The 26,906-nt window shown below is 40.1% G+C and overlaps 1 protein-coding gene across 1 annotated transcript; it reads left to right on the top strand.

Annotated features, from left to right (window-relative positions):
- Nucleotides 1-2,055: 2,055 nt before the first annotated feature.
- mybpc3 (myosin binding protein C3) lies at nt 2,056-26,906 on the top strand (the record flags this gene model as incomplete). The annotated part of the gene is made up of 31 exons (XM_079555538.1): nt 2,056-2,080; nt 3,998-4,267; nt 5,427-5,699; nt 5,929-6,006; nt 6,095-6,243; nt 6,349-6,466; nt 6,539-6,587; nt 6,840-6,878; nt 7,605-7,664; nt 8,832-8,858; nt 9,256-9,419; nt 9,490-9,622; nt 9,852-9,976; nt 10,260-10,365; nt 11,554-11,720; nt 13,002-13,167; nt 14,092-14,198; nt 14,294-14,323; nt 15,480-15,619; nt 17,530-17,689; nt 17,757-17,861; nt 17,941-18,129; nt 20,798-20,932; nt 21,641-21,808; nt 21,883-21,971; nt 22,843-23,038; nt 23,363-23,502; nt 24,766-24,925; nt 24,998-25,134; nt 25,279-25,465; nt 26,412-26,906. The coding sequence occupies 31 exons, from the start codon at nt 2,056-2,058 to the stop codon at nt 26,441-26,443; spliced, it is 3,924 nt and encodes a 1,307-aa protein (XP_079411664.1). The 3' UTR covers nt 26,444-26,906.

Raw genomic sequence — 26,906 nt, 5'->3', positions numbered from 1 at the left:
CTGTGTGTATTTCTTTCATTCATTCCTATCAAACAGGTAGAAGGCCTGCCCTGACCAATAGCAACAAGTTTTGTTCAATAAATAACGTTTGTGAGGAGTATTGATAAAAGTACCACAAGGTCATTTCAGGTAAAGTTAAAATCGCAATGCCACTGTGGAATTTATATTATTAAGAGAGCATTTTAGATTTTTATGATCGTTTGTACATCTATTTAAATAACAATGCCTTAATCAAATATCTGATAAAGAAAAATCCTCTGGGGAAAGAGAATGATAACTTGGCAAAAGTTTTAAAATACAGAAGAAGAAAAAGAGGAAGTTTATTTATATAGCGCTTTTCACAGACATACAAAGTAGTCAAAAAGCGCTTTACATGAGACAATTGTACATTCTCTCCGTACTCGGTGGTGTTCAGTTTCCCCTGGGGGAGACTGACAGAAACGAAGCATGTGGCGTTCTTCCTACAGAGCCAACAGCTCCCCTCAGTGGGCGAGGTGTCACTGATCTCTGCAGACAGGTGAAACATGCAGCTCTCAATGTCAGTAATGGCAACCACATACACAAGGACAGCCGGGCAGTGGTGTTCAAACACACGCACAACTGTTTATTATGCTGTTCATTTACACTGATGAAGTAAACCACCCTTTTAGAGAAGGGTTGCTTCAGCAAACCAGTTGCATAGTAATTATTCTGTACAGCAGACATTCCCATCACACATGCTTCACCTAAACATGAATGAGTTTGAAATTAACTTTATGTGTATTTGTTTGATTATAAAAATTATTAAACCTGTAATCTCAATTATTTGTGAATTGATAAGTAATATTATGGGAAATTAATGCGGACACACATTACATATTCTTAGAAATAAGTTAATTCATAATGTAGGAGGGCCCTGTGGGATCTTTGGATTGACAAGGGGGGCCGCCCCGTGTTGGACTTTAGGAAGGGCTGCTCTACACCTGGTGATGTATGTACAGTAGCTTAGCTGCCCTAGGATAGATTGACAGAAGCGAAGCTGCCACTCTGTGGCATCGACCCCTCAAACCGACACCCATCACTCAATCACACACCATATTCGTACATAGGCAAAGTGGGTGCACAACAACAGTCAGTTGTATCGCTGATCTACGCTCTATGGATTAACGCTCTAACAACTGAATAAAATGAACCATGAACCATGAGCACCTGGATGTGGATGTGTTTTTTGGATGTGTTTTTTACGAATACTTTGAAACAAATGTTTGTTAATGCATCAATTATCAATTTTTCCAAGTGACATGTAACATAAAGCTTTATAAATGGACCAAGCTTTCAACACAAAAGCACTCTACCACATGTTTGCAGACAGCAGCCAGACAGGAAGCAAGCTGTTGTAGAAAGTATGGAGATAACAGAAAGCCTCATCACTTGACTCCAGTAAGGACTTCACTGAGTAGTAGATCCCATATAGCAGGTTGTTGTGCTTGCACACAGAGAGAAAAAAAAAAACACATTGGGTTGCCAGAACAAATGGCAAAATCCAGCTGTAGTTGCAGTACTTTTTACAACCACTAAGAGCACATCCTACCTTTAACAATACATTGTTTATATTGACATGGAAGTTTATGTACACTTCAAGAATAAGCCTATAGCAATCCAAATATAGGCTTGTATTTGGTATAGCTGCATCTACAGGGTGACAGAAGGTGATACGGACGGAAACACAGATGTGGCAATACCAAAGGGACTTATTTAAATGAATGGTCTAAGTTTAACCCCAGCGTCCCATACACCCACTCTCAAGGCCTGTCGCTGAGTGGAGGTGTTGGAGGAGACGATGGGTGAATATAGGCTAAGGTCAGATGGGACAGGGGTGGGGTGAGGGCCACTGTGTTGCTGTTACAGGAAGCAGGACAAGGGGAGGAGGGATTTTTGGATATAGGAAGGAGAATAGGTGGGATGGTGTGTTGAAGGGGTGTGTGTTGTTTGGAGGAGCTGCTATTAAAGACAGGGGGCCTAGCCTGACAGTTCTGTTTAGGACGTCCCATTGTGGAGGAGCGGAGACAGGTCAGGATGCCAGAGCCGGTGAAGAAAACAGGTAAGAAGCTCCCATCACTGTTGTAACACAACAGTAGGACTAGGTGTCATTCAAAATAGTGTTCAAATTACTGGCATGTTCTCCCTCTGTTTATCACTTTTTAATATTATTGATCTAAAAAAAAAAAGATGAATGAAAAAAAATGTATATATTGGATATGTTTTCAAACTGCGATACATGGGCTTCTTTTAGTGGATTATTACTGGTTTAGCGGACTTAAATTTACAATCTTTTTTGTCATATATAATTTATTTAGAATCACTGTCATAATTAATTGTCCATCGTTTAAATCTTTAGGTCTTTAGGTGATGTTAGACAAAAGAGAAGATATTTTAGGTACCACTTACATGTAAGCTACTTTTATCTGTATATTAACACATTGCAACATTGCGTTAGCCAAACTCTAGTAATGTTGTACATTGTAGACAGATGTACCCTGCCGTAATGTCCTGTGCCAAGTCCAAACTAAGTTGATGTAATGTATATCTGAGCGTTTTGGGGTGGTGTGAAAGTTCAACTAAATCCTTTTGGCAGGCAGGAGCAGCCTCATGTGTCCCATTTGGAAACACTGCCTGATGTAAATTTGATCTGCAGCATTTCCAGCGTTCACCAGATGCACACGAGTGATGCAAAGCACGTAACAAATGAGTTTCAACAGGTTTTGTTTTTTTCTCTCAGTCAGCAGTAGTAATGGATAGAGAGGGAGCTAAAGTTCAAGCTATCAGGTAACACAATGCAGTTCAGGTATCCAGCTTCTATCTATTCTGATGGCCAGTGTCAAGGATTAGTAAAGCATAGTCACAGTTAGTGGACCTAAGCCTAGATTATCCTTATGAGCTTTAGACAATATGAGGCGGAGGCCTAATTAAATACATCAAATTATATTAGACTTGACTGAATAACTCCGTGCCATAAATTACACGGAGGAAAATGGCATTCGCTCTCATGCTTAAAGCCAAAACCTTTATGACATTTTGTAATAGGTAGTAGGTTTAAAAAGTAGTTTTACCTTAGGTAACTTAGGTAATTTAGTTTGGGGCTTTGATAGTTTTCCCAAATGTGTCTTACAAAGGAATATGCCTGGATGACTGAAAGCCTACCGAGATAGAATTTAGCTTAAATATTGTTTAATTAAAACTAATTTTGTTTCAATATGTTTGGGGCCAATAACAGTAGCAGTAGCAAGCTGTGACAAATCAAAGCAGATCTAAGAAAAGACAGGCTTCTGAATATACGTGCAATGCCTATTAAATAAATGCCATTTATGGTTATTATTGCCAATCACTGGTAATACATTAAGCCATTAACCATTATAGCCATAGTTATGACCAAGTCTTTCCTATGTTTTTATTATTATTAAAACCAGTGCAGAGAAATTTAGGGGCCACTGACGTGTGAAGGTGAAGTTGTGTGATTGATTGACAGCTGAAGGTGTAACAGTAGAAAGCCGTGTGTGCTGACAGAGAGCACATCATTCTTGTGTGTCTCCAGAGGAACTAAAATAGAGTCCAGATAATCCCTCAACAGGACACCTGAAGCCGGCAGCAAAGTTTAATAGGACTGTGCATACACTGCATACATTTAAATGTACTCCTGAGAGAGCACAGATGCATGTTCTTTCAACAGCTGGTGTAAACAAAGCTTGTTTAAAAGCTATAAATGTTTTTTTACATTTTGTCACTGCGTTTTACTCAATTGGCTCAATTTAAAAAATAAAACAAGAGGATTAGTACGTTTTAAACATGAGACCCCATTGAAAATAAATACTTTGTTGTTTGCAAAAGATATTTCACAACCTTTATATGATTGTGCGATTTGCTCCACTCAAATTGTGACTTTGTTTCATTGTGACTGAGCCCTAATTACTTGATACAATAACCGTAAACATTTGTCTTTGTGGGTGAATCTATAACACAGTTTCAGTGTTCTCCAAGAAACCAAAGGCCCAGGAGGCAGAGGAAGGCTCCACAGTGAAGTTCCAAGCAGAAACAGAGAAGCCAGACGCCAAAGTAAAATGGCAGTGCAACAACAAGGACATTGTGGCCAACGACAAATACACCATCAACGCTGAGGGGAATAAACACTCCCTCACCATCACAGACGTCACTAAGGGCGACGCCAATGTGTATGCAGTGATCGCTGGGGGTTCAAAGGTCAAGTTTGAGCTAAAAGTTGTATTGAAGCCAGGTGGGACTGTTGGCACCGACATAATTTATTACTCACGATGTGTTGACAGCACGGGGCACACAAACAGAGCACGGAGTTCAATGAGCACTGCCAACTCTAAATCTGCTTACTCACTTTTCAAGACTCACAAAAAAAAACAGAAATCTCTCTGTACTCACACACCTTCTTGGAGTTATCACACCCTTTCATCCATTGTAAATCCTACAACTGCCCACTGTACCCCTGCTCTACTGTTCGCTGAGTGAGTTGGTGAGAACACTTGTGCTGCAGTGACCCACTGAGGTTGTCTGTTTGGATTTGATAAGGTGGAAACAAATCTCACCGAAAGGCTCCAGACGAATGGCCCCACAGAGTGAGAGGCGGCGGCCTGCAGCTGTCTGTGGCTCCTATCACTGCCACTCTCTCCCCCTTGCTCTCTCTCTCTGTCTGCGGGACGACCTTGGGCCCGTCACACCAGCACATTATTTCCTCCTGAGTAACCACCACTTCACCACTGTGTTCCGGACAGGCACGAGAGGCAGCAGATAACGCATGGAAAATCAGTCAACAAGCCGCTCACATGAGATAACACACCGCTGATAAGAGCAAGTTTTTCACAGCAACAAGAGCACTTATCAAGAATGCTATTGTTTAAGTTACTTCAAACATCCTTTGTAGATTTATTATGTTCAAACCCGCTTTGTATAAGTGACACGGTGGGAGTCACCCTGCCGTGACCACCGCAAGAAGGTCTCGGGTTCAATTCCCGGACCTAGTCAGGCCTCTCTGTGTGGAGTTTGCAAGTTCTCCCTATGTCTGCACAGCTTCCCTTTGTTAGTTTCCCCGACCACTAAAAATATGTACAATAGTATCCACTCAGGGGGCAGGAATCCCCTGAAAAAGTCTCAGTGGGGCTGTCCAGGTTAAATAAAGAGCCATTCAAATAATGTGCATACAGAAGAAGACGATTCATGATTATCCTAAAACTAGTCTAGACGCAGTAGCACAAAATAAGAGTCTTGGGAAAATGGACAAATCAATTTTATTCCAAAAAAGTGTTTTGTTTTTTATTAGCGTAAAAAAATTCGATTTGAACTGCAGCATGTTTATGGTGAATTAATGGAGTACTGTACAAAACCGTTTATACTGTATATGTTCCTTGTGCTTTGTTTTCTCAAAGCCGCTGCTGAACCCCCTGCAGAAGCCCCTGGGAAACCCCCCGCAGATGCAGCTGTAGATGCACCCATAGATGTACCTGCAGACGCCCCTGCAGACGCCCCTGCAGACGCCCCTGCAGACGCTCCTGCAGACGCCCCTGCAGAGACACCTGTGGAGACACCTGTGGAGACACCTGTGCAGCCCAGCGCAGAGACCGAGCCCACTGCTGCTCCTGCGGATGGACCTCCAAAAGATGAGACCGCTACTCCCGCTAGTGAAGCTCCACCCACTGAGGGTAGGCCTCCAATTGTGCTAAAATATAACATTGTGAAGGAAAATGTATTGCCATGTAAATAAATAGAACTTTCAAGATTGATGGTATGGCCAGTACAGTTAAGAAACTCACCAAGAACAATGGAACATTATATACCTCAAGCAATACAGTTATATCATACCATAGACCAATTCTAATGCAAGGTCAGATATGGGCTTTTGTTTGTCTCTTACCTGATGTATTCCTACAGATGGGCAGCTACCAGACACGAGGCAGGACCTGATCGGCCTTTTCACAGAGAAACCCCAGTCAGGAGAAGTCACTGTGGGTGGGTAGACGCATTAAATCAAAGTGGAAAAAAGAAAATAAAGAATATAATAAAATAGTTGCAAATGATTCATAAAAATTTGCTACAGGGGCAAACATCACCTTTGTGGCCAAAGTGAATGCAACATCTCTTCTGAAGAAACCCACAATCAAATGGTTCAAAGGAAAGTGGATGGATCTCGCCAGTAAATCAGGAAAACACCTGCAGCTCAAGGAGACGTATGATCGCAACTCAAAGGTAGGCCAATCTTTTAGTTGATCAATATTTGTTAGAGTGTTGTGTTTAAGAAATACATTCACAGTAGTATTTTCTATTTACTGAATCCTCTGCATCATTTTACAGATCTATACGTTTGAGATGCACATTATTGCAGCCAAGGCTAACTATGCCGGGGGATACAGATGTGAAGTGTCATCCAGAGACAAGTTTGACAGCTGTAACTTTGACCTGACTGTTCATGGTGGGGATTTTTCATACATGGTTCTGTGAAACGTGAGATCTGTGTTGAGTTTTATTTAATTTTTTTCAACAGAGGCAAGTGCATCTGACGGTTTAGACATAAGGGCTGCCTTTAAGCGAGCGTAAGTTTGCATCTTACAATCAGTCTTTTCTTAAAATCACACTTTCCAACCCTCCTGGTTCAGCTGACCTGGCTGCTGATTTAGGGTTGTTCATTTCACTTCAATGTGAAGCATAATACTTTATTTTGTTAAAACCAATAGACTACAACAAATACATAGGGAAGGAAGAAGGTATATTGAACACAACTAGAGTTTCAAGACACAATTTTGTCATAATGTTTGAGCAATAATTGTAAAATGCTGACCTATCAGGAATGAGGGCGGTAAGAAGAGAAGTGGAGCCTCTTCAAGGTAGCAGGTCTTCAAAGGCTCCTCATTATTCTTCACTGATGATGAATCTGACTTTCGAAAGAGAAAAGAAATCTGGATTACTTTGAAGTAACCTGTTTCTTCTCTGCCGTCAAGTCAAAATCGGACACAACTTGTAAAATTCCTGTTTTGAATGTGAGACAGTGAAGTTGGATCACAGAGGGCTTATAGAGGTTGCAAACTACAAACTGCAATCTGTGATGACAAGCCTTTGCTATGATCAACTTCTGAACAACAGAGTTTTACAGTAGAGTGGTTTAATGAAACACAAAGCCTGTGTAGCACCTTCCACAAGATTGCCTAAGAGGAAATGCATCCCTTTCATGCTGTCACCCAAAAAATGACCCATAGCTACCTTTACGATGATCTTCTGTATGATGACATTCACTTCTGATCGGTTTGGTTAACAGAGTCGCATGCTAAATAACCTTGTTGTGAAAAGATGTTATTGCGTTGGGCTAACTAAAGTTTTTTTTTTTTTACAATTTTAATACAGTGTAGCTATGTTGTGTCAGCTCTAGAGAGAAAGCTAAATAGCATCTAACATTTCATCAACTGTTTTTCAGTAGAAGCTAACGACCCAACTGACACAACTAGCTTGTTTGCTGCAACACGTGGCGCAATGACATCTCGCTAACTGAACTAACTGAAGGAAAAGGCCTTCTTGTTTGCTGAAAATAACATTTTGATATGCTGATGTCTTTGCAGTAGTACCGATGGAAAAGAAGACTCGGGAGAATTGGATTTCAGCGCTTTGTTAAAAAAGAGGTGAACAGTAATAAAAGACTACAAAACGCATTATTAGTCAATGTGTAAACAATTAAATGTTTATATTTTTCTCTTTTTTTGTTTTCTCTTGGACTCAGAGAGTAAGCTTCCTTTTACATTTGTTATCTATTTTTGCATATCTATTTTTTTTTGCATGCAATGAATGTATCATACTTATCCAACTAATAAAAAAAGCTAGGTTTCCTGCATCACCAAAGTATAGTTAAAATAGTTCAGGAATGTGATATACCCGCTAAGCATTATGGCATTAGCAGCAATTGTAAACTAATGGAGATTTTAAAAGTTAAAGCAATACTAAGTTACGTGTTTACCTTAATAAATCCTTTTCGTAGTCCCTGTGGGGGTAATACAAGTGTTTATGGGATGATTGGAGGGTCTTTCACCTCCCCCTGGTGTCTCTGGCCAGAAAACCATGTTTGCAACTTGACTGGCACCGGTCCGGAGAAAGCAATACACACTAATGTAATCACCAAGAAGAAGCTAACATGCTAACGGGCAAAGCTAACTGCGGGCTAACGTCACTTTAAACAGTATTTACAGCAAAGTTTGAGTGAAAAAAAATATTTCCATTGTATAATTGGATGCACAGTAACCCTCTCCCCCTTCGCCTTTCCTGTCAGCGTAGTATTTACTCTCCAAGACAATTAATAAGTTTTAAAAAATCGTAACTTGCTACTACACCTGCAGTTGCGCTTATGGCCTCTAGGGGGAAGAGTGACTTAGTACTGCTTTAAAATACTGGAGTTATTGTTCACATTAAAACACTTGGACACCACAGTGTGTATGTATTTACCAGCAGTAACTCAGCAGCTAACGGCGTTGTTCCACAGCTTTTTTCTCCACATTTTAATACTGTTTTTAGCTAATGTTAGTCTATGGAAATGTATGCTAACAGCTGCGGCGGATCTCCATGGTAACTGTGGAATTTCCCGAACTCTATTACTAAATACTAATAGTAATGAAAATAAAATAAAATAGGCCTACTGTTTCTCAGTTTTATTTGATAATTACTGCGTGAGCTAAAAACAGCTTGCTTTGTGCTTTTGCTTCATACTTATTTTTTTAAAGTGATGTAATTTCTGTGTTATCTGCTATGTTTTAATGCATTTGGTTTGTTTTGCATCTTGGATTCAACTTCTGAATGAGCAGCAGTTTCTTAAAATCAGCAAATCGGTAAGAGACAAACACTATATCAGGTGTATCAGCCTTTTTTTTTTTTTTTTTCTTGATTAATTGAGACCATCTAGTGGACAGGTGTGGTATTGCCTAATTCTCTATTGACAAACCCATTATTTTTGGAGCGATGACATTTTTTTACTCATTGACAATAAATGATGCCGAGCAAGTTAAATGAGATATATTTTGTTTTGCTTTCAACATATAACTTAAGCCATAGACATGCTTGTTAGAGTAATTCTGGGAAATGAGTTCTTTCCTCCTGTAGGTTCTGCGTACAGTCAACAAGAGCCGGTGGATGTCTAAAACGGGATGTACTCTAGACTCTTGCTTATGGTGACTTTCATGTTACCTGTAATAATCCTGAGCGTGAAAAGGTTTTTGTGATTGTCAGTGCTGCGCAGGTGAACCCGGACTCAGACGTGGACATTTGGAACATTCTCAAAAATTCCCCTGCCTCTGAATACGAGAAGGTAGCTTTTCAGTATGGCATCACAGACCTGCGAGGAATGCTCAAGAGACTCAAGAAGATGAAGAAGGAGGAGAAGAAGAGCGAAGGTTTGTACTTACTGATGTATACGTGTATATTTTAGAATGAGAGCTTATGATTTACTCGTTGTTTTCAAAGCGTTTCACAAGAAGTTGGACCCTGCCTACCAAGTGACAAAGGGGCACAAAATTAAGCTGGCTGTGGAGGTTGCAAACGCAGATGTTGAAGTGAAATGGCTGAAAAACGGACAAGAAATTCAACCGACTGGAAGGTACAAGTAAACGCTGTCAGACATTTCTCATTCAATATTGATTCATTGCCAATAACATTCTCTGTGTCCATTGTGGTCCTGCTTCCATTGGTGTTTGAAATGACTTTCTTGACCTTTCCTCAGCAAGTAAGTGAAAAAAAGTATATTTTATCCTGATGGTTTTATTCTCGACAATAACTCGTTTCAAAGGTTTGTCTGCTTTGAGTGAAGTAATCCTTTCTTTCTTGAGGTACATCTTTGAGAGCGTGGGCAACATGCGCTATCTCACCATCAACCACTGCTCTCTGGCTGATGACGCCGCCTACAGCTGCGTGGTGGGAGAGGAGAAGTGCACCACTGAGCTCTTTGTCAAAGGTAATGCTTCGGGTGATTGGGTTTTAATCATCTTTACAGTTCCTTCAATAATTTTAATTGTTTATGCAGCAGTCTGATCCACAATAATACATTAAACATAAAAATGTAAAAAGTTTAAAAAAATCCACCAATAATACAGACAGATGCCTCTATAAGCCTAAATGTGCATTTTTAAGATAGAATTTTTTGTTATGGAAATAAATACAGGTGTTTGAATTCATTTTGAAACCACTGTAGATTAACATGTGATTTTAGTGTTTGTTCTTTTTTTCTGCTTGCCCAGAGCCCCCTGTCACGATACAGAAGAATCTGGAGGATCAGATGGTGATGCAGGGAGAACGAGTTGAGCTGGAGTGTGTCGTCTCTGAGGAAGGAGCCAATGTCAAATGGTCTGAAAGTTTACCAGTTGAATGCAACACAAAAGCTTTTAGCTATTCCTTTGGTCATGAACTCCAAACAAAAGCAATGCCCCTAAAAGCAACCTCTTAGAGATATTGTCAGACCACATAGATAAGAGAATGAAAAGTGGTTGTAGTTTATCTGCCTTGGATACTTGTCAGAAAGACATTTTTAAGAAGGTCAAGGTCAACTTTATTTTCAAAGCACATTTACAACAAAGCTACCCCAAGTGCTTTTCATAAGAAAATGAATAAGTCAAATTTGATTACTGTCTTGGTGAAACAAGCAGTTAACACTGGAGTTAACACTGAAAACATTTCATAAATACAGTGTTAAGCAAAAATAATTTTCTTTCTTTGTGCTGGAGTTTCCTCGTTATTTTAGCAAAGCTTCAGGGCTATAGTCCCGGTGGTGCAGCCGTTAGGACTCTCGCCTCACATCAAGAAGGCTCCAGATTTGATTCTCAGACTGGGTGGGGCCTTTCTGTGTGGAGTTTGCTTGGCTCTGTTCTGAATCTGGAGAGTGGTCACTGCTCATGACAGGGTTGCCATGAGGCACTGGCTGAAGAAAGGTAGAAGATAAATTTACCTACAGGGACAATAAAGTTGACAAAAAAACAAGTACAATTTTCAGAGTGCTTTTGGGCGTGTCCTAGTGAGACTCTCAGACATGGCATTTATTCAGAGCTCTCACACTCTAAATTATTATCCCTTCTGAAAAGGCCACCATTTTATTACCCAACTTTTTTGTGTGTTGTTTATATTGATAATTACATGGAATTAGGAGCATGGTAACTCGGGATAAAGGCTATTAGGTCAGAACGCCTGGAAAAAAGAGGTCCAAACTTGGTTAATAGTAGTATAATAATGCAATGAATGCATGTATTTTTAAATGTATTTTACATTGATTAATGTACTAGTATATTTGTATTAGTATATATAACACTGAAATAAAGTAAAGTGAAGGGCTTTACTTTTGTTATCATGCAATTGTACATAGAAATATAAGAAATTGATTTAACCCATTCTTTGATGCCTCTGGAGCAACCCATAAGGAGCTGCAGGCAATATTAATAACCCATTATTATGGGATGGGGATTATAAACCCATTAATTAAATTAAATATATAGAATATTAAAAATATATGGAAACCCACTAATATCATTGTTCCTATTGCAGGGAGAAGGATGGAGTGGAGCTGACCAGAGACGAGTCGTTCAAGTATCGCTTCAAGAAAGACGGCTGTAAACACGTCCTGATTATAAACGAGGCTACAAAAGAGGACTGTGGCCTTTATAAGGTGAAGACAAACGGCGGCGAGTCTGTGGCTGAGCTCATAGTTCAGGGTAAGTGTCAGTCATGTGGATACACAGCCTGCACCAATCTCCTGCCACTCGCACCAGCACTGGCATTGTAAGCATGTGTGCAGTCTCTATGCGACATTCAGGATGACTCAACCCAAGTGTGACGTGTTTGCTTTGTATTGAAGTGAGGCTTTTATGAACATCATGGCATTTGTTTCCCACTAATTAAAAACTAAAAATATTGTATAGGTAGGGAAACAGCACACACAATGGACCAATTCTCTATTACCACAGGGAGGTGAAGTAGTTTTTGTTTTTTTTAAGACGACAAAACAAAGCAATTCCACGTAGGTTTTTTATAAAGCTCGTATTGGTCATTTTAGTTAAATAAAAAAACTCTTTAACTGTGTAGACACATAGAAACCACTTCATCTAACAAGTTTTCTTGGGAATGAGCTGTTTTTTTTTTTCATTATGAGATGTATTATTCAAGTACATGAGTTTGGAGCAAGCTCCCTCGATTCCTAAACCATGAAAGTAGACCCCCCCCCTCTTTTGTCCCAGTTAAAAATATGCGTCAATAAGCAAACTCAAAAGCGGACAAATATCAGCATTTGTCACTGCACTGCGGGGATCGACAGCTCGGGTCCACAGAGAGCCAGATTGAAATGCCATTCTTTTGTTAAGTGATGACTGTGATAGTGAGCTGACGTAAACACTCGTATAACCTTTTCAAGTGGTATGTCGAGGTCTGTCTTGCTTAGATTGCAGATTTTTGTGTTATAACTTTAATAACACTAGGTATTTCATTACACTGTATTGTAACTGCTTGAGGCTCAAGCTGTATCTGGCATTCATATCCTCCCACTTTAATTTCTTCCATAAATCCAATTAACTACACCCCGTGTTTTAGTTGCTAAGATACAACACACAAAGGGGCAGCGAGATAATGAACATATCACTACAACTGCCACTTAATCCCCACATGCAACGATCTCGATTAATCTCTACCTATATATGCCACGGTGGTGATATTGCACATCATTATACGATTATGTGCCCCCACAGTCTATGGAAGCGCGCATTATTGTATTCACAGACGTATAATGTAATGGGATATCGCCATGGTGATCAAAGGAACTAAACATCCAGCTTTTGTGGCCTTATTGTGACGCGTCCATCCTACTCAGAGACTTAACCTATTGATTATATTTATTTTAGTTTACTGTGTTCCTTTGACTTTTGTACATGTTTTGTATTGTTGCAACAGTACAATCCAACAGTGTGCCTTTAAATGTTGTGCTGTGGCTTGTCCATTTTCAGAGAAGGAGCTGGAGGTATACCAGAGCATCGCAGACCTCACGGTGAAGGCCAAGGACCAGGCTGTTTTTAAATGTGAAGTTTCGGACGAGAATGTCAGAGGAACCTGGTTCAAAAACGGAGTGGAGGTCAAGGCTGATGCAAGAATCAATATTTCTCATATCGGCAGGTAACAGGAAATGTTACCTGGAAATCAATACTGAACACTGATCTCCATTTCCCAATTATAACATTTTAAACGTAAAACTTAAAACCATCTACTTTTAAGAGTGTTTAATATATCAGGTATTGGTATTTAGTTTTATTACATCATTATGTGGTTGGGTTTTCTCCTGTTGCTCAAGTCCTTTTTAAACTAGTTCAACATGGGCCCCAGATACTGCAGTCACCCACAGCCTCAGCCAGGTTGCAGAACTGAAGATGCACCAGCAGCCCCCCCAGACCTGCAGCACAGTCACAAGAGGCGCTACAGGAAACAAAAAGGGAATAAACGATGAGTTATCTGGGAAAGACTCACAGCTAAGCCACACAAATCTTCTATCCCTACTGTTACGTTCACTGGAGAATAAAACGGATTATATTCGTCTGCTACGCTCTTCCCAGAAGATGGGGAAAGACTGTTGTGGACCGGAGGGGGCTGCGCAGGGGGAAAAGGAAGGAGGAGCTGACCCGTGCGGGACACCACGCTCTGAAACGGGGACAAACCCAGGAGGTGGTGTACCGTTTCAGACGAGCACTAAAGCCAGCCAGCCAGGTTTCCTTTGGGTACTCCGGTTTTTCCCCTACCTCCAAAAACATGCTGCTCAGGTTGGCCCGCAATGGCGGCGCGTTCAGTCGCAGCGGCTCAGGACTAACCCCAACGCAATTTTGTTGTGCAATCGCAAAAGGACAAATAAAGCACCGACCTACTTACAAATGCAGAGGACATAATTCTTTATGGGAATATTTAAGGGTTGGCATTACTTTGTTATTATTACAGTTGTCACATTTTTTTCCATTGCTACCTTTAGATGACAGAGCCTATATTTTCCTCTGCGTTTGGCTTCTCATTCCTCTCCCTTCTGTGTGTAATAAAATATCTGTGTTTATTTAGAATCCACAAACTGACCATTGATGATGTGAAACCCGAGGACGAGGGGGACTATACATTTGTACCAGACGGCCACGCCTTCAACCTCTCGGCCAAATTGAATTTTCTTGGTAATTCATATCCCTTTTTATACAAAATCAGTCATCTTTTCTATTTGCACTCTTTTTTTGTTAAACTTGACAATGACAGATGTTCTTTCTCACAGAGGTGAAGATTGATTTCGTGCCACGCCAAGGTAAACAAACCACATATTAAACAGATGTGTTGTAGAGATTGATATGTGCTGTCATTTAGGGCTGAGCGGTTTGTGGAATCTATGATTTCTCTCACTGCGGTTGTGAGCAGATTTGTAATTTTAGTTTTAAAGATTGAGTTTACAGTTCACAATTTAGACAAGTTTAGAATGGTTCAAAACATTGTGAGAGAAGAATTAAATATTCAATTGTTAGACTAACACATGAATGAATCCCATACATTGTGTGTAGCGGTCTACTGTAGACTTGGACTTAGACACACTTAATTGAAAAACAAGGGAAATTGCGTTGTCACAGTGGCTCAATAGCAGTAATCATATAAAAAAATAAATAAAGCAATACCACTAATAAGAATGATAATTAAGATATATTGAATAATTAGTACAAATAGCAGAAACGCAACTTGTGCAAATCTGACAATATCTACTCATTTACAAATGTAAAGATCTACTACATGCACTATGAAGAAGAAAAAAACATATATAAGTCATATTTAAAAACACATATCGCTCGCAACAGCCTGGGCATGGAAGCCTCTAGCTTTTAGCCCGCAATTAGCTTTTTTTGTTTTCTTCATTGCAGTAAGAGTAACCTCCGCTTATTGCCAGTCCCTCACAAGTTTCTTGCTCACGCCACACTTTTTTTTCCTGCCGCTTGATACCGTTTTTAAATCTTCAGTGGTACAGGAGTAGCAGATACTGGTACACAAGCCAAACATGTGAAATTATATAATTTGATTAAGTCTCACCTGAGTATAAGTCGCATCCCCAGCCAAACTATGAAAAAAAGTGTGACTTATAGTCTGGAAAATACGGTAGGTTTATACATAGTAGATAAAGGTCCTTAAGTTGTTTTCTCTACTTGGTAGTTTAAGTCTTGGACGAAGCAGCTTCTTGAATGAGAGGCAAAACGTCTATAAACTACCAAGTACAGATGGCGGCTTAGGAACCCTTGTCCTTTGAAGACTCCCTTACGATAGAGAGCTCACACAAAGTGGTGAATCCCATTTTCATATTTTCAGAGAAGCATTATATCCCCAAAGTAATTGCACCCTTTGTGATTTGCTGCTCACGACCATTCAATTTGCGATTTATTGTGCATCTCTTCTGTCATTCAGCGCTTCATTTTCCTTTTCAGATCCTCCCAAGATCCACTTGGACACCATGGGACGCACCTCTGATTCTACCATCATCGTCGTGGCAGGAAACAAACTTCGACTCGATGTTCCCATCACAGGAGACCCAGCACCCACAGTGATCTGGACAAAGGGTGAAAAGGTAAAACGCTCAAACTGTGTGGCTAACCAGGATTATAATAGTTGCTAACATTGGTTTGTGATTTGTTGAAAAAAAGTCCGGCTTTGCTCAAATCAACGGGTATCAAGATGAAACAGTATTTAATATCATCTAACGGATGCTAATCGATCAAGATTTCCCATTGAAATATAATATAGAGTTCTCTATGTTAGTTGGAGGTGCACGTGATAGACTGGCCACTAGTGCAATGCAACTAACCGCTTAAGTGACTGGCTAGCGTCTGCGTGGCTAGCTCGATGAGAGGGTTACATGTCCTCTCTGTTATCTGGGCTTCTGCTGCTTTGCTCTGCTCAAATGTAGGCTAGTTCTGTTAAACGCGATGGAGAAGAGACATCGACAGGCGGGACCTCCTCATGGACAATGCAGGATGGGAAAGTAAGTGCGTCAAGGCTTTATTTGTATGCGCTTGCTTGCTTAGAAGGTTATGTTGACTGGTTTATTTAACCCTTTACTGTCATTTTCAATTTGTACAAAGAATTTCAAATCAAAAGCTCTGTCAAACTGTTATTAATATGTTTCGGCTTCATCACAGCACATAAGGACTCAAACATAATGAACAACTCTGTAGGTCTTACAGCATTTCAATTGAATGTGCATGACTCACACAGTAGCAACAATCCAAAGTTGTGTTCAAAGTAGCATGTCCTCCTGAGATTTGCACACATCAAAGGAAACTATGCTGTAAGTATCATTTATATGGTGAGTCGTAAACTGATTTAGGCACTACAGATTTGCATGTGCACTACAGTAATGCTAGAAGTACTTTTGGATCATTTAAGTTATAAAAATGTAGTTAATGATTACAAGATGCGCTCTCAGTGGTTTTTAAAACAGACACCACTACTATAACTGAACCTGGATGGTCTTCATCTGCATGTGAAGACATAAGCGCTGTCTGTGAAAAGGCCATCCTCATTTGAAAGCTAAGAACCTCCAGAGATCAGACACTGAGCATTACCTGCTGGAGGCTGCAATAGCAGTAATTAGGACTTGATTGGGGGACAATCCCAGCATGGAACAAGGAGTCGTCTCATGTTCATTACCAAGCTCATTTTATGCTGCCTTCATGTGCTCTGGGAAAGAGAATCTTTTCCAGTTGTGAACTGGAAGTTACGAGTTTGAGTAATGTAATCATTAAAATTGTATTGCCATACGAATGGTGTAGGCTATGAAAAAGGCATGAACACATATTATTTCTGCGCTCTGTCATGTTGAAAGGTCAAAGTTATCTCATCTCAGGAACTCGGGTATCTTCGATACGCAATGAGGAGGCGTTCATGTGCAATTTTCTACATGACAACTAGCATATACCATAGGTATGAGACCACAAGGCGGCATAAGCCACAGGATCTGGCAACCCTGGGATTCTTCCTGTTTTTGTAAATAGATAACAAAATAAAATAAATGTAGTAACTTGGGCATTATGTAAAATGTTTCTATTTTTTTCAAATTGTGAATAAATCAACATCACCCTTGCTACCTGTAAAAACAATTTTTCATCTTCAAATCTGGGGACACAAATAGGTCATGATTTTGAAATATTTGCATAAACATATGTTGCCACAAACTATTGTTATTGAATGTGAGCGTTGTAGGAATATGATACAATTTTATATTATTAATGGTTGTCTGTATGTTTTCTGCTGGGTCTGCACTACGTGCCCAGTGCAAATTTCCTCTAGTGGAACAATAAAGTTTGATTCGATATGAAATTCTGCCTATAGGCGTATCGCATATTAATCAAAGCATGATAGTGGGTGATATTCTTTTACATCAACACGAGTGATGTAAATGGTCCTGTGCCAGTGTGCATTAGTTTTACCAATCAGAAGATGAACATTTAGGGATTAAAACCTTTCATCATTTTTTAGGTTCTCACTGAGGGAGATGGCAGAGTCCATGTTGAAACCACCAAAGGCCACTGTATCTTCACCATTGAAGGAGCCGAGAGGCAGGACGAGGGCATCTACTCTGTTGTGGTCCGAAACCCGGCAGGAGAGGACACAGCAGACGTGCATGTCAAAGTCGTTGGTAAGACTGAATCATATTTATCATGTCTTTGCAGTAATAAATATTGTATCATAATTATTGTCCATAGATGTCCCTGACCCACCTCAGGCTCCCAGAATCGTGAGCATTGGAGAAGACTCTTGTGTCGTACAGTGGGATCCTCCAGCTTTTGATGGTGGACAGCCAGTCATTGGTAAATTGCTTTTTCATAGCATTCTTTCCCCCCCATTTCTACTTCTTTTTCTGTACTTTTCTGTTTTTGCTTCTCATAGGGTATGTTCTGGAGAGAAAGAAGACTAAAAGCTACAGGTGGATGAGGCTGAACTTTGATCCATATCCTGACACGACGTACGAGGCCAAGCGCATGATCGAAGGCGTCATGTATGAGATGAGAGTGTACGCTGTCAACAGCATCGGCATGTCCCGCCACAGCCCGGCTTCACAGCCATTTGTACCCGTGGGTGAGTTTTATCATGTCAAATATGATCTCAGGCCATAATAAACTAAAATGCACGGGTGAATAGAACAAACGAAGCAGTGAGTTTATACAAAGGTCATTTAAGGATGGATGATGGAAGTCTGTTGTGTTTATGGTGTAAAATTTCCTCAAGGCCAAGGGTTCAGTGACTTGTGGTCATGACTCAGGCTCATATTCATTGCAGTAATTTAAGACGTGTGTCTAAAAGGGATACGATCACAGGGTGGGCAACCAACATGATGAGTTATTTACGTCTGTAAGATACATAGATTAGAAAAATACAATATAGACACAATTATGCAAACCTATAATATTGCAGTATGTTAGAATTTGGGCTGTCAGAGTTTAAGCTTTCTTAACTCACGATGAATAAAAATAAAAATGTGTGCATTTATCATGAATTAATAGCAAATTAATCGCATCAGATGTTTTGACCAAATACACTCCTGTATCTGCTACTTTTATGTAACAAAAGCGAGTGCTACTTATGCATCAAAGAGACAGATTTTGTTCAAAATTTTCAGCACCCAAAGAAAATGTATGTACAATGTGACTTATCAAGCACGTGTAGAAATATTGAAAGCCATGGCCGAGTGAGCGAGAAAGGGCTTGAGAGCGACTGGTTGGAGATCCTGTTATAAGCTGTTGGGCTTTTCCAATAGAATTTATGAAACGGTGAATATTTAGTTTATAAAATGTGAGCAAATGCCAATGTAAATTAACCGCAATTAATAATGAATAATAAAATTTAACAGGTGTGATAAATCCGATTTAAAAAAATTATCGAGCACTAGTTATATCATTAGCAGCAACTTCCCTCTGCCTTGGTACAGCTGCGAACTGCATTTGTAGTTCTGTGTTCCACTGGTTTGATGCTTTTGTACGTCTTTGCTGTGTTTTTGTGGGGTTTGGTGGATTTTGTTTTACTGCAGAGAGTTCATAATGGTCTTTAAGAAAGCAGCTTTTTAAAAGTAAACAAACAGCTAGCTTATGAGCTAAAGACATTTGAGACCAACACATGTCTCATTCTGAAACACTGACGAGGCACCAAGAGCCCCCACACCTGCGGCACAGTGGAGGCATCACAAGAGGCGCTACAGGAATACAAGGAAGGGACAAATAAGGAGAAGACGGTGAAAGACTGTTGTGGAGTGGAGGGAGCACCATGCTCTGAAACAGGGACAAACACAGGAGGCGCTGCACCATTTCAGACGAGCTCTGAAGGCAACCAGCCAGGTGTCCTCCGGGTGCTACAGTTTGCTCTTCCTCCAAAAATATGCTGATCAGGTTGGCCCACAGTGCGCTCAGTCGCAGTGGCTCAGGACTAACACCTGAACACATTTTCGTATTTCACGTACAATGACAAATAAAGTACTTACTTACTATTATATGTTTACTTTTCAATGTATGAGGAATGGGAAATATGTTGCCATTGACTTTACCCAGTGCTTGGGACAAAGAGGGTCTGTTTTGCGTTTGAATCTGTCAGTGACTCTTTCAGCGATCTCAAAACCCACTTACTGATAATGGAAGGAACATGATTTATCCCGCTGGCCACAGGGTTGTATGATGGTAGATTAGGAAAGTATTTCTGGCATCTCTCTATAAATATTACAGGAGAAGTGCTGCTGAGGCCACCTGCTGTAGGGCCTCTGCTCTACGGTGGACTCAGTGCCACAGAAAGCTTTTGTCACTACAACAAACACAAGTGTATGTGTGAGAATAGAGGAGGCATGTGGCCCCGAACAGGTGAATAAGCCTTAGTCACCAGCAGAAAAAAACTCAAACCTTTCAATATAAAACTTAATTCATAAGAAACTGATGAAGTCAAATGAGACATTTTTTGAAGCATGATTCACGATTAGGTCTTACAATCGTACTCAACATTAGTGTTTTAAATGAACATGTTGCATTTATCGATACAACAACACCTCGTGTGTGCACAAAAGTCAATTAGTGTGTTGACTGCACCTCTGCGGTTCAAAGCCATGTGAGCCTCTGACAGATGGTCCAGTTGTGGCGCTTGTGCAGATCGTTTTCTTTGACATGTCCTGACCCCGGTTTCACAAGGTCAAAGCTCAGGGCTCTGAGCACGTCTTTATGTTGTCAGCAAGCTGTTAAAACGACAAATCGTTTGCTGTTGGTAGCTGTGGCGGCTGCTGCTGTTCAAGCATCATTTACATGTAATAAAGTAATTACCACGTTGTACATTTTTTGAATAGTGTTGTAAATTTGCAGCACAAGGTCCAACCACAAAGATGATGCAATTTGCCTTTTGGCTTGAGATCATATCCTCTTGAAAGAGACGTAGAAAGAGAAGATTCACTGCAAGAGTCCACAATCAATAAAAAGGATGCAGAGCTTTTTACCACAAATCTTTACAATATACTAAATTTCAAAACAATTTAATTCCAAGAATAAAACAATCAATGAACTACATTTAAGTTTATTAATATTACCATCAAATAGATTTCGACCTAATTTCTAGCTGTTTTCTGTGTTACATGTTACTTCTCACAGTACGGTATTGTAAAGTAATGTCAATCATGATGGACTTTTGCATTGGTGTTGTGGTAATCCATTTTCCACAGGTTTACACTTGCACTGCCGTTGGTTAGTTGAAGTATTTATTTTTGTAATCCTGTTTCCAGCACCGACCAGCGAGCCCGTGGGTCTGTGTGTGGATGATATCAATGACACTTCCATCTCTCTGAAGTGGCGTCCACCCGAGAGGATCGGAGCGGCCGATCTCGAGGGGTACAGGGTCGAGTACTGCAAAGAAGGCAGTAAGTGCTGCACACAACCTCTCTTTCTGTGTTCAAGATAGACGCTTTTCCACATGAAAAAGTGAGTTACTAAGCCTGATACTTTAGTTAGAGCTTGACAAACTGTTCAGCTTCTGGGCCTGTTTGTTCTTAGCATTTAAACTTAAAATTGTATATTGTTTCTCCATATGGGAAATAGTACAATCAAGAACCATTTTCTCAAGATGTTTTTTACTCACGTTGTTGCAACCGAACTTCCAGTTTAGCAGCACCGACAGACACAAAATTTTCCAGTCTTGTACTTTTTGAAAGTTTGCTCAGAGCTTTTAGCTTTTAACCCCAAAAAACAAGGAGAAATAAGATTTCTCCTAGTTAGTTTAGCATTAACTACCTTATTCTAAATCCAAACAAAATATCCAAATAAATAGTTCAACAAACTAAAAGTTCAATCCATTATTAATATTTGGTTGTCGGAAAAATAGGCCATTTTTACACATGAAAACATTAAATAAAGTATTTTTCTCATCTGCAGTTTCTCGCCTTAAACAGCACATTGTATAGTGTACATGTTTCACTTGAATTGAGATTCTTATTGCTCTTATTTTATGAAGATATTTTATTACAAAGCTGAAGAGAAAAGAACAAATCCACTAAAGGATTTGACCCCGCTCTCCTCCCCTCATGTGTCTTCAAACAGAGCCACATGTCACTGTGTGTTTTGTGCTGCAGCTGAGGAGTGGATCTCGGCCTGTGAGAGTCTGACAGACAGGACGTCCCTCATCGTCAGAGGCCTAACCACCGGAGACAAGCTGCAGTTTAGAGTGCGGGCCTTGAACATGGCCGGCCCCAGCGCCCCTGCTACTCTGGCCCAGCCCGTCACCATCAGGGAGATCATGCGTCAGTACAGCGGGACAGTTCTCAGCTTAATGGTTTTTATCTTTCTCAGGCCTGTCTTATGTTTGTCTTCACAGAGCGACCGAAAATCTGGCTTCCCAGAAATCTCCGCCAAACTCTCATCAAGACAGTTGGAGAATGTGTCAATCTCGTGATACCCTTTCAGGTGAAACAAAGTGAAACAAACATATTTTACTGAAGTCATTTGACTGTATCGCCGCCTCACACATACTGGTCTATGTTCGGCACGATTATTACCAAAATAACACAGAAAGCTAAATCGATCATCAGATGGTAAATAAGGCAGTGACATACTCCAAGCGCACAGGTGTTGTAGATTGCACACAAAGCCTTCTCCAGCACATCCCTAAGATTCTCAATGGGTTAAAATCTGGACTCTGGCATTGGCATCTTGGAAAATGCGCCATCAGGGATAAAGAAATCCTTTGATGGAATAACCTGGTCATTCAGGATTTTCAGAAAGTCAGCCGATCTCATTCTTTAGTATAACTGCTGCTTGCGTTATATATAAAAAAATATATATAACAGTGATTGCAAACTAGTGTTACTTTAATACAAACATTGTAAGTTCACATTATCTTTATTGTCACTCACCACATGTTAAAAAAAATTATAAAGTAAATTATGTTACCCCCATCCCTCATTGCAAAAAGTATAAAAAGCGAGAATTCAGGGTCTTTGAGCGGCTGGAGAAGGGAAAGGGAGATGATTCAGCTTCCTGACAGCCTGGTGGATGAAGCTGTAGCGTGTGCCCCCCTTAAGCTGGACCTGGACCGAATACTCTGTCTCCTGCATGACGGCAGTGCAGTGATGGGTACGTGGGATCATCTTCGATACTGACGGCTTTGTGGGTAACACGGGTGGAGTGGCTGTCCTGGATGGATGGGAGAGATTTCAACCTTAATTTTAATACTAGGAAAAAAACACAATGTTGTCTGATAACATGGTAAAACAGATCACATTGACAGACAGCTGTTTGTAAAATTAAAATTTCAAGTATATTATTTGACATACAGGGCAAGCCCAGGCCAGCGGTCACTTGGACAAAAGACGGAGAGCCCCTGACCTCATCAATGGCCAACATCCGAAACAGCGACACAGACACAATCTTCTTCATTCGTAAAACAGAGAGGAAACACTCGGGCAAGTACGAGCTCCAGGTGCAGATCGAAAATGTGGAGGACAAAGCCTCAGTGACTCTACAGATAGTGGGTATGTATGATTTGCAAACATAAGAACATAATAATACAGTGTTGTCAGGGAGTATTCAAACCCCTCTGTGTATCCTGGGTGTACCTTTGTGATGACAATTAGTGGAATTTTCTACTGATTTAAACTTTTATCAATGTGCGGAAACAGGACAACTGTGATTGAGACAATGGAAGAGGTCTGCAGTTGTTGTATATATAAGTGTATTTCAATTGTATTTTACATATTAAAATAGAGGTCATCAAAAGAGCTCCTAAAACTTTCTAAACTTACAGTAGGATTGATGCACAGTCTGGGAAATATGCAGAACATTATGTCCTCCTTTAGACCTCCCTGGACCTGCTGAAGCCTTGAAGATTGTGGATGTCTGGGGTTTTAATGTGGCCCTGGAGTGGAAACCACCCAAAGACGACGGCAACTGTGAGATTACCGGCTACACCATTCAGAAAGCAGAAAAAAAGACCATGGTACGGTGAGACAAGAGCAAACGATTTATTGTGAGGGTTTGATCAATTTTCAGGTAACCTACCAGCCCATTACACTATTATCTCACTGCAAAAAGCTTTGCACAATTACTAATTATACACCACCAGTACTACCTTCTTAATCATAACCTTTGTGATCCTCTATTAGCACAAAGGCTGCAATTATTTTGGACAGAGGTTCTTCAGCCAGCAAAACAATGTGACACCCCTTACAGTAAAATGCAACGCCTGTTCACATGACAAGAGTCACACATTTTAAATCTGCTATAATTAAATACATTTTAGTTGTTTAAGTAATAGGAAGATAAATAAGTAAAAACTGTGTTCAAATTAATATGACACCAATTGTAATTTATGTCTATGACACGGCAGCCATCGCCTGTGTGCTGTCATCACGTGTTGCAGTGGCACAAAGCCTTTGCCAAGAATGTCCTGCTCTTTTCCTGGGCCTTGGCCGCGTCTCAACTTGCGCATTGTTCCTCTGCTCAGCACGACTCCCGAGTTTCACTGCGGGCATCATTAGAGTCCATTAATTTCACAAACAAAAAACTTTATCAAGTTACTTATTAAAATGAAGATGACACTGTCTGTGGAGGCCTGTCAATCTGTCACAGAGGTTGGCATGCAAATAGGCTATGAAACTATACACCCACCAGTGAAACATTCATCTCTCCTGACGTGACAAGTCTTTTCTCCTGTTGTCATCAAATGTAAATTAAGACTTGACAGGGTTACTGCTTCGACTTCATTATGTGACTCTGTTTATCTATCTGCTTGGGCATTTACATAATGTTAATAGGACACTATTAGCGCTAATAAATTTACATACGTATAATCATATGGGAATATCAATTATTATCAGTATCAGTTTACTCTGTGAGCTACTTTTTATGTAAATGCCCGAGCGCTACTTTGCTACAGCTTTGAAGATTGTGTAACTAAGCAACTTAGGTAGAGTTAATGGCCAAGTTGATATTTAAACAATGTAAGAAAATGACTTAATATCCACTTAATATGTTAATATATACAGGAAACAAAAAGAAGCCCATGTACAAATGTGGGGAGCCTTTGATAGATACATTCTTCATTGTCCTATGCAGGGAGTTTGTTTCATGTCAGCACCACAACATTCAACAAAAAGGGTGCACAACAAGCTACTTTTGTCTTTCTTCTGTTTCCACCAATATGAAAAAACTATACAGTTGCGATTAATCATTTTGTAAAACAGAACTTTTTGCATTTTAGGAGTGGTTCACTATATATGAACAGTACAGACGGACTCACTGTTCAGCGTCGGACCTCATCATGGGAAATGAGTACGTCTTCCGTGTTTACGCTGCCAACCAGGTGGGCCTCAGTCCTGAACCGTGCAACACAAAAGACAGCGCTTATATTCAGAAAGCAGGTCAGATGATCATTCGTTCGGTACATCTGAGTTATTATATTTGGCTTCATGCTATTTCTCTTTCTTCTTCAGGTATTGTGTACAAGCCGCCCAACTATAAAGAGCGTGACTTTTCAGAGGCTCCCAAGTTCACTCGTCCTTTGGTGAATCGGTCCGTCATTGCGGGATACAACGCTACACTCAGTTGCGCAGTCCGGGGCATACCCAAGGTCAGTCATGCCCCATTCGTTAACACCGTGTGACCCCGAATGTCTTATATCTATGCTCCCACAAACACGAGTATTGTCAAATTGTCAAAAACCTAAACATTGCCAGGGATGATTGAAAACTCTCTGTCTATCTTTTCACTTCAGCCCAAAGTCACGTGGTACAAGAACAAGATGGACATCTCACATGAGGCTAAATACCGCATGCTCAGTAAACAGGGCGTGTTAACTCTGGAGATCAGAAAGCCCTGTCCCTTCGATGGTGGGATGTACACGTGCAAAGCGGTCAACGCCTGTGGAGAGGACATTGTGGAGTGCAAACTGGAAGTGCGCCGTGAGTAAACCATTCACTATCCATGGCTCTCAAGTGATGAAAAATTAGGATTGTTGCCATAGCAATTACCAGTTGAATTCGACATCTGAAACTCGGTGCAGCCAATTTGAAAATGATCCGCTAAACTCAAATTCATCAGTATTTAATTGTGTATATAGACCCTTTCACTGCTTACATCATCAGTGACATCAGCTGGAGGCAGGAAGTGATCAAGAGAAATAAGATTAACCTAAAACTAGTGATTATAAGTGTAAAACTATAACTAAAAAAAGATAATATAAGATAATCCTTTATTGATCTCACAAAGGAGAAATTCACTTGTTACAGTCGGCGTTCAAGAAGATCACTCAGAGTTAATAAAGTGCAGCTGATACATAGATTATTGCACATGTGGTCCTGTTGTGGCTTAAGGTGCAAGAACAAGAGGAATGACATTTGAGACGTTAAAATAAGGTTTATCTGATATTTCCAATAACAGTTAGACGTTTGTTTTTCGTTACTATATGAAATAGATAGGAATCGAGCTTCCCGCCTCCAGCTAAGCCCGGAATGTTTACAAACAATTAAAGGGTTTATATGTATAAAAAAAAAGCAAAAACACTATGAAATTCAATCCTTTTACTGTAAACTAAAGTATCATTAAAAGGAAGGTTTCTTTTAAAATAATATTGAAATACTGTTTTTAGATCTGAAATAATTTCAAGAACCCCTTGCTAAGAGCTCGCATACGTACACAGGGCACAGCTGAATACTCTCTGAATACTCTGAGCTGATTACAGGCCAAGATATCCTTAGAAAAAAAAAACTACAAATGGTGACCATAAAATAATATTATATGTTTAAAAATAATGATGTTTTAAGAAGATAGACTTGCATGTTACTGTACTTGCATCAGTGTCTCCACAGTCATTATGATAAGTTGACCAAATGTTGTGTTCACCTTCAGCTCAAATCGCTAAAGAGGAAACTAAGAAGTAGAGCCTGGAGCTCTGAAACCCATCAGTTCATCGTCTGCGTGCTGTCGCTCATCGCTCATGTGTGTTTCAGCTTCTGCCAAGATGTGTCCTTTTGTTGTGAGAGACATGAGTGCAATAGGTTGATTTGCTGTATTTCACAACCATGTGCAATCTTTGTAAAAATGTTTGTGACTAATTTAAGTAAATGTATGAAATAACTACCGTGGAGTGGACTATGAGGTCATGCTTGTGTACTGTATTTGAGAAAACGCATTCATGTGTTGGGGTGTGTATACTTTTAAACACTCTATCTCTAGATGATATACAGAAGATGCAAAGGCCTAACTACGTAGTCCACATACTGAGAAGTCCAGCGGAGTTGTTGAGGGCTTTAGATTTATTGTAACAAAGCCTGAACAGAGCCCGGTGCATGGGGTATGTGTAATGTGATTGCAGGGGTCTAAATAGCTCGGAGGAGAACCACA

This window comes from Gobius niger (genome assembly GCF_951799975.1).
Source record: "Gobius niger genome assembly, chromosome: 4".
NCBI lineage: Eukaryota > Metazoa > Chordata > Actinopteri > Gobiiformes > Gobiidae > Gobius > Gobius niger.
The sequence above is the reverse complement of the archived record's forward strand: the minus strand, read 5'-3'. Positions and strand labels throughout refer to the sequence as shown.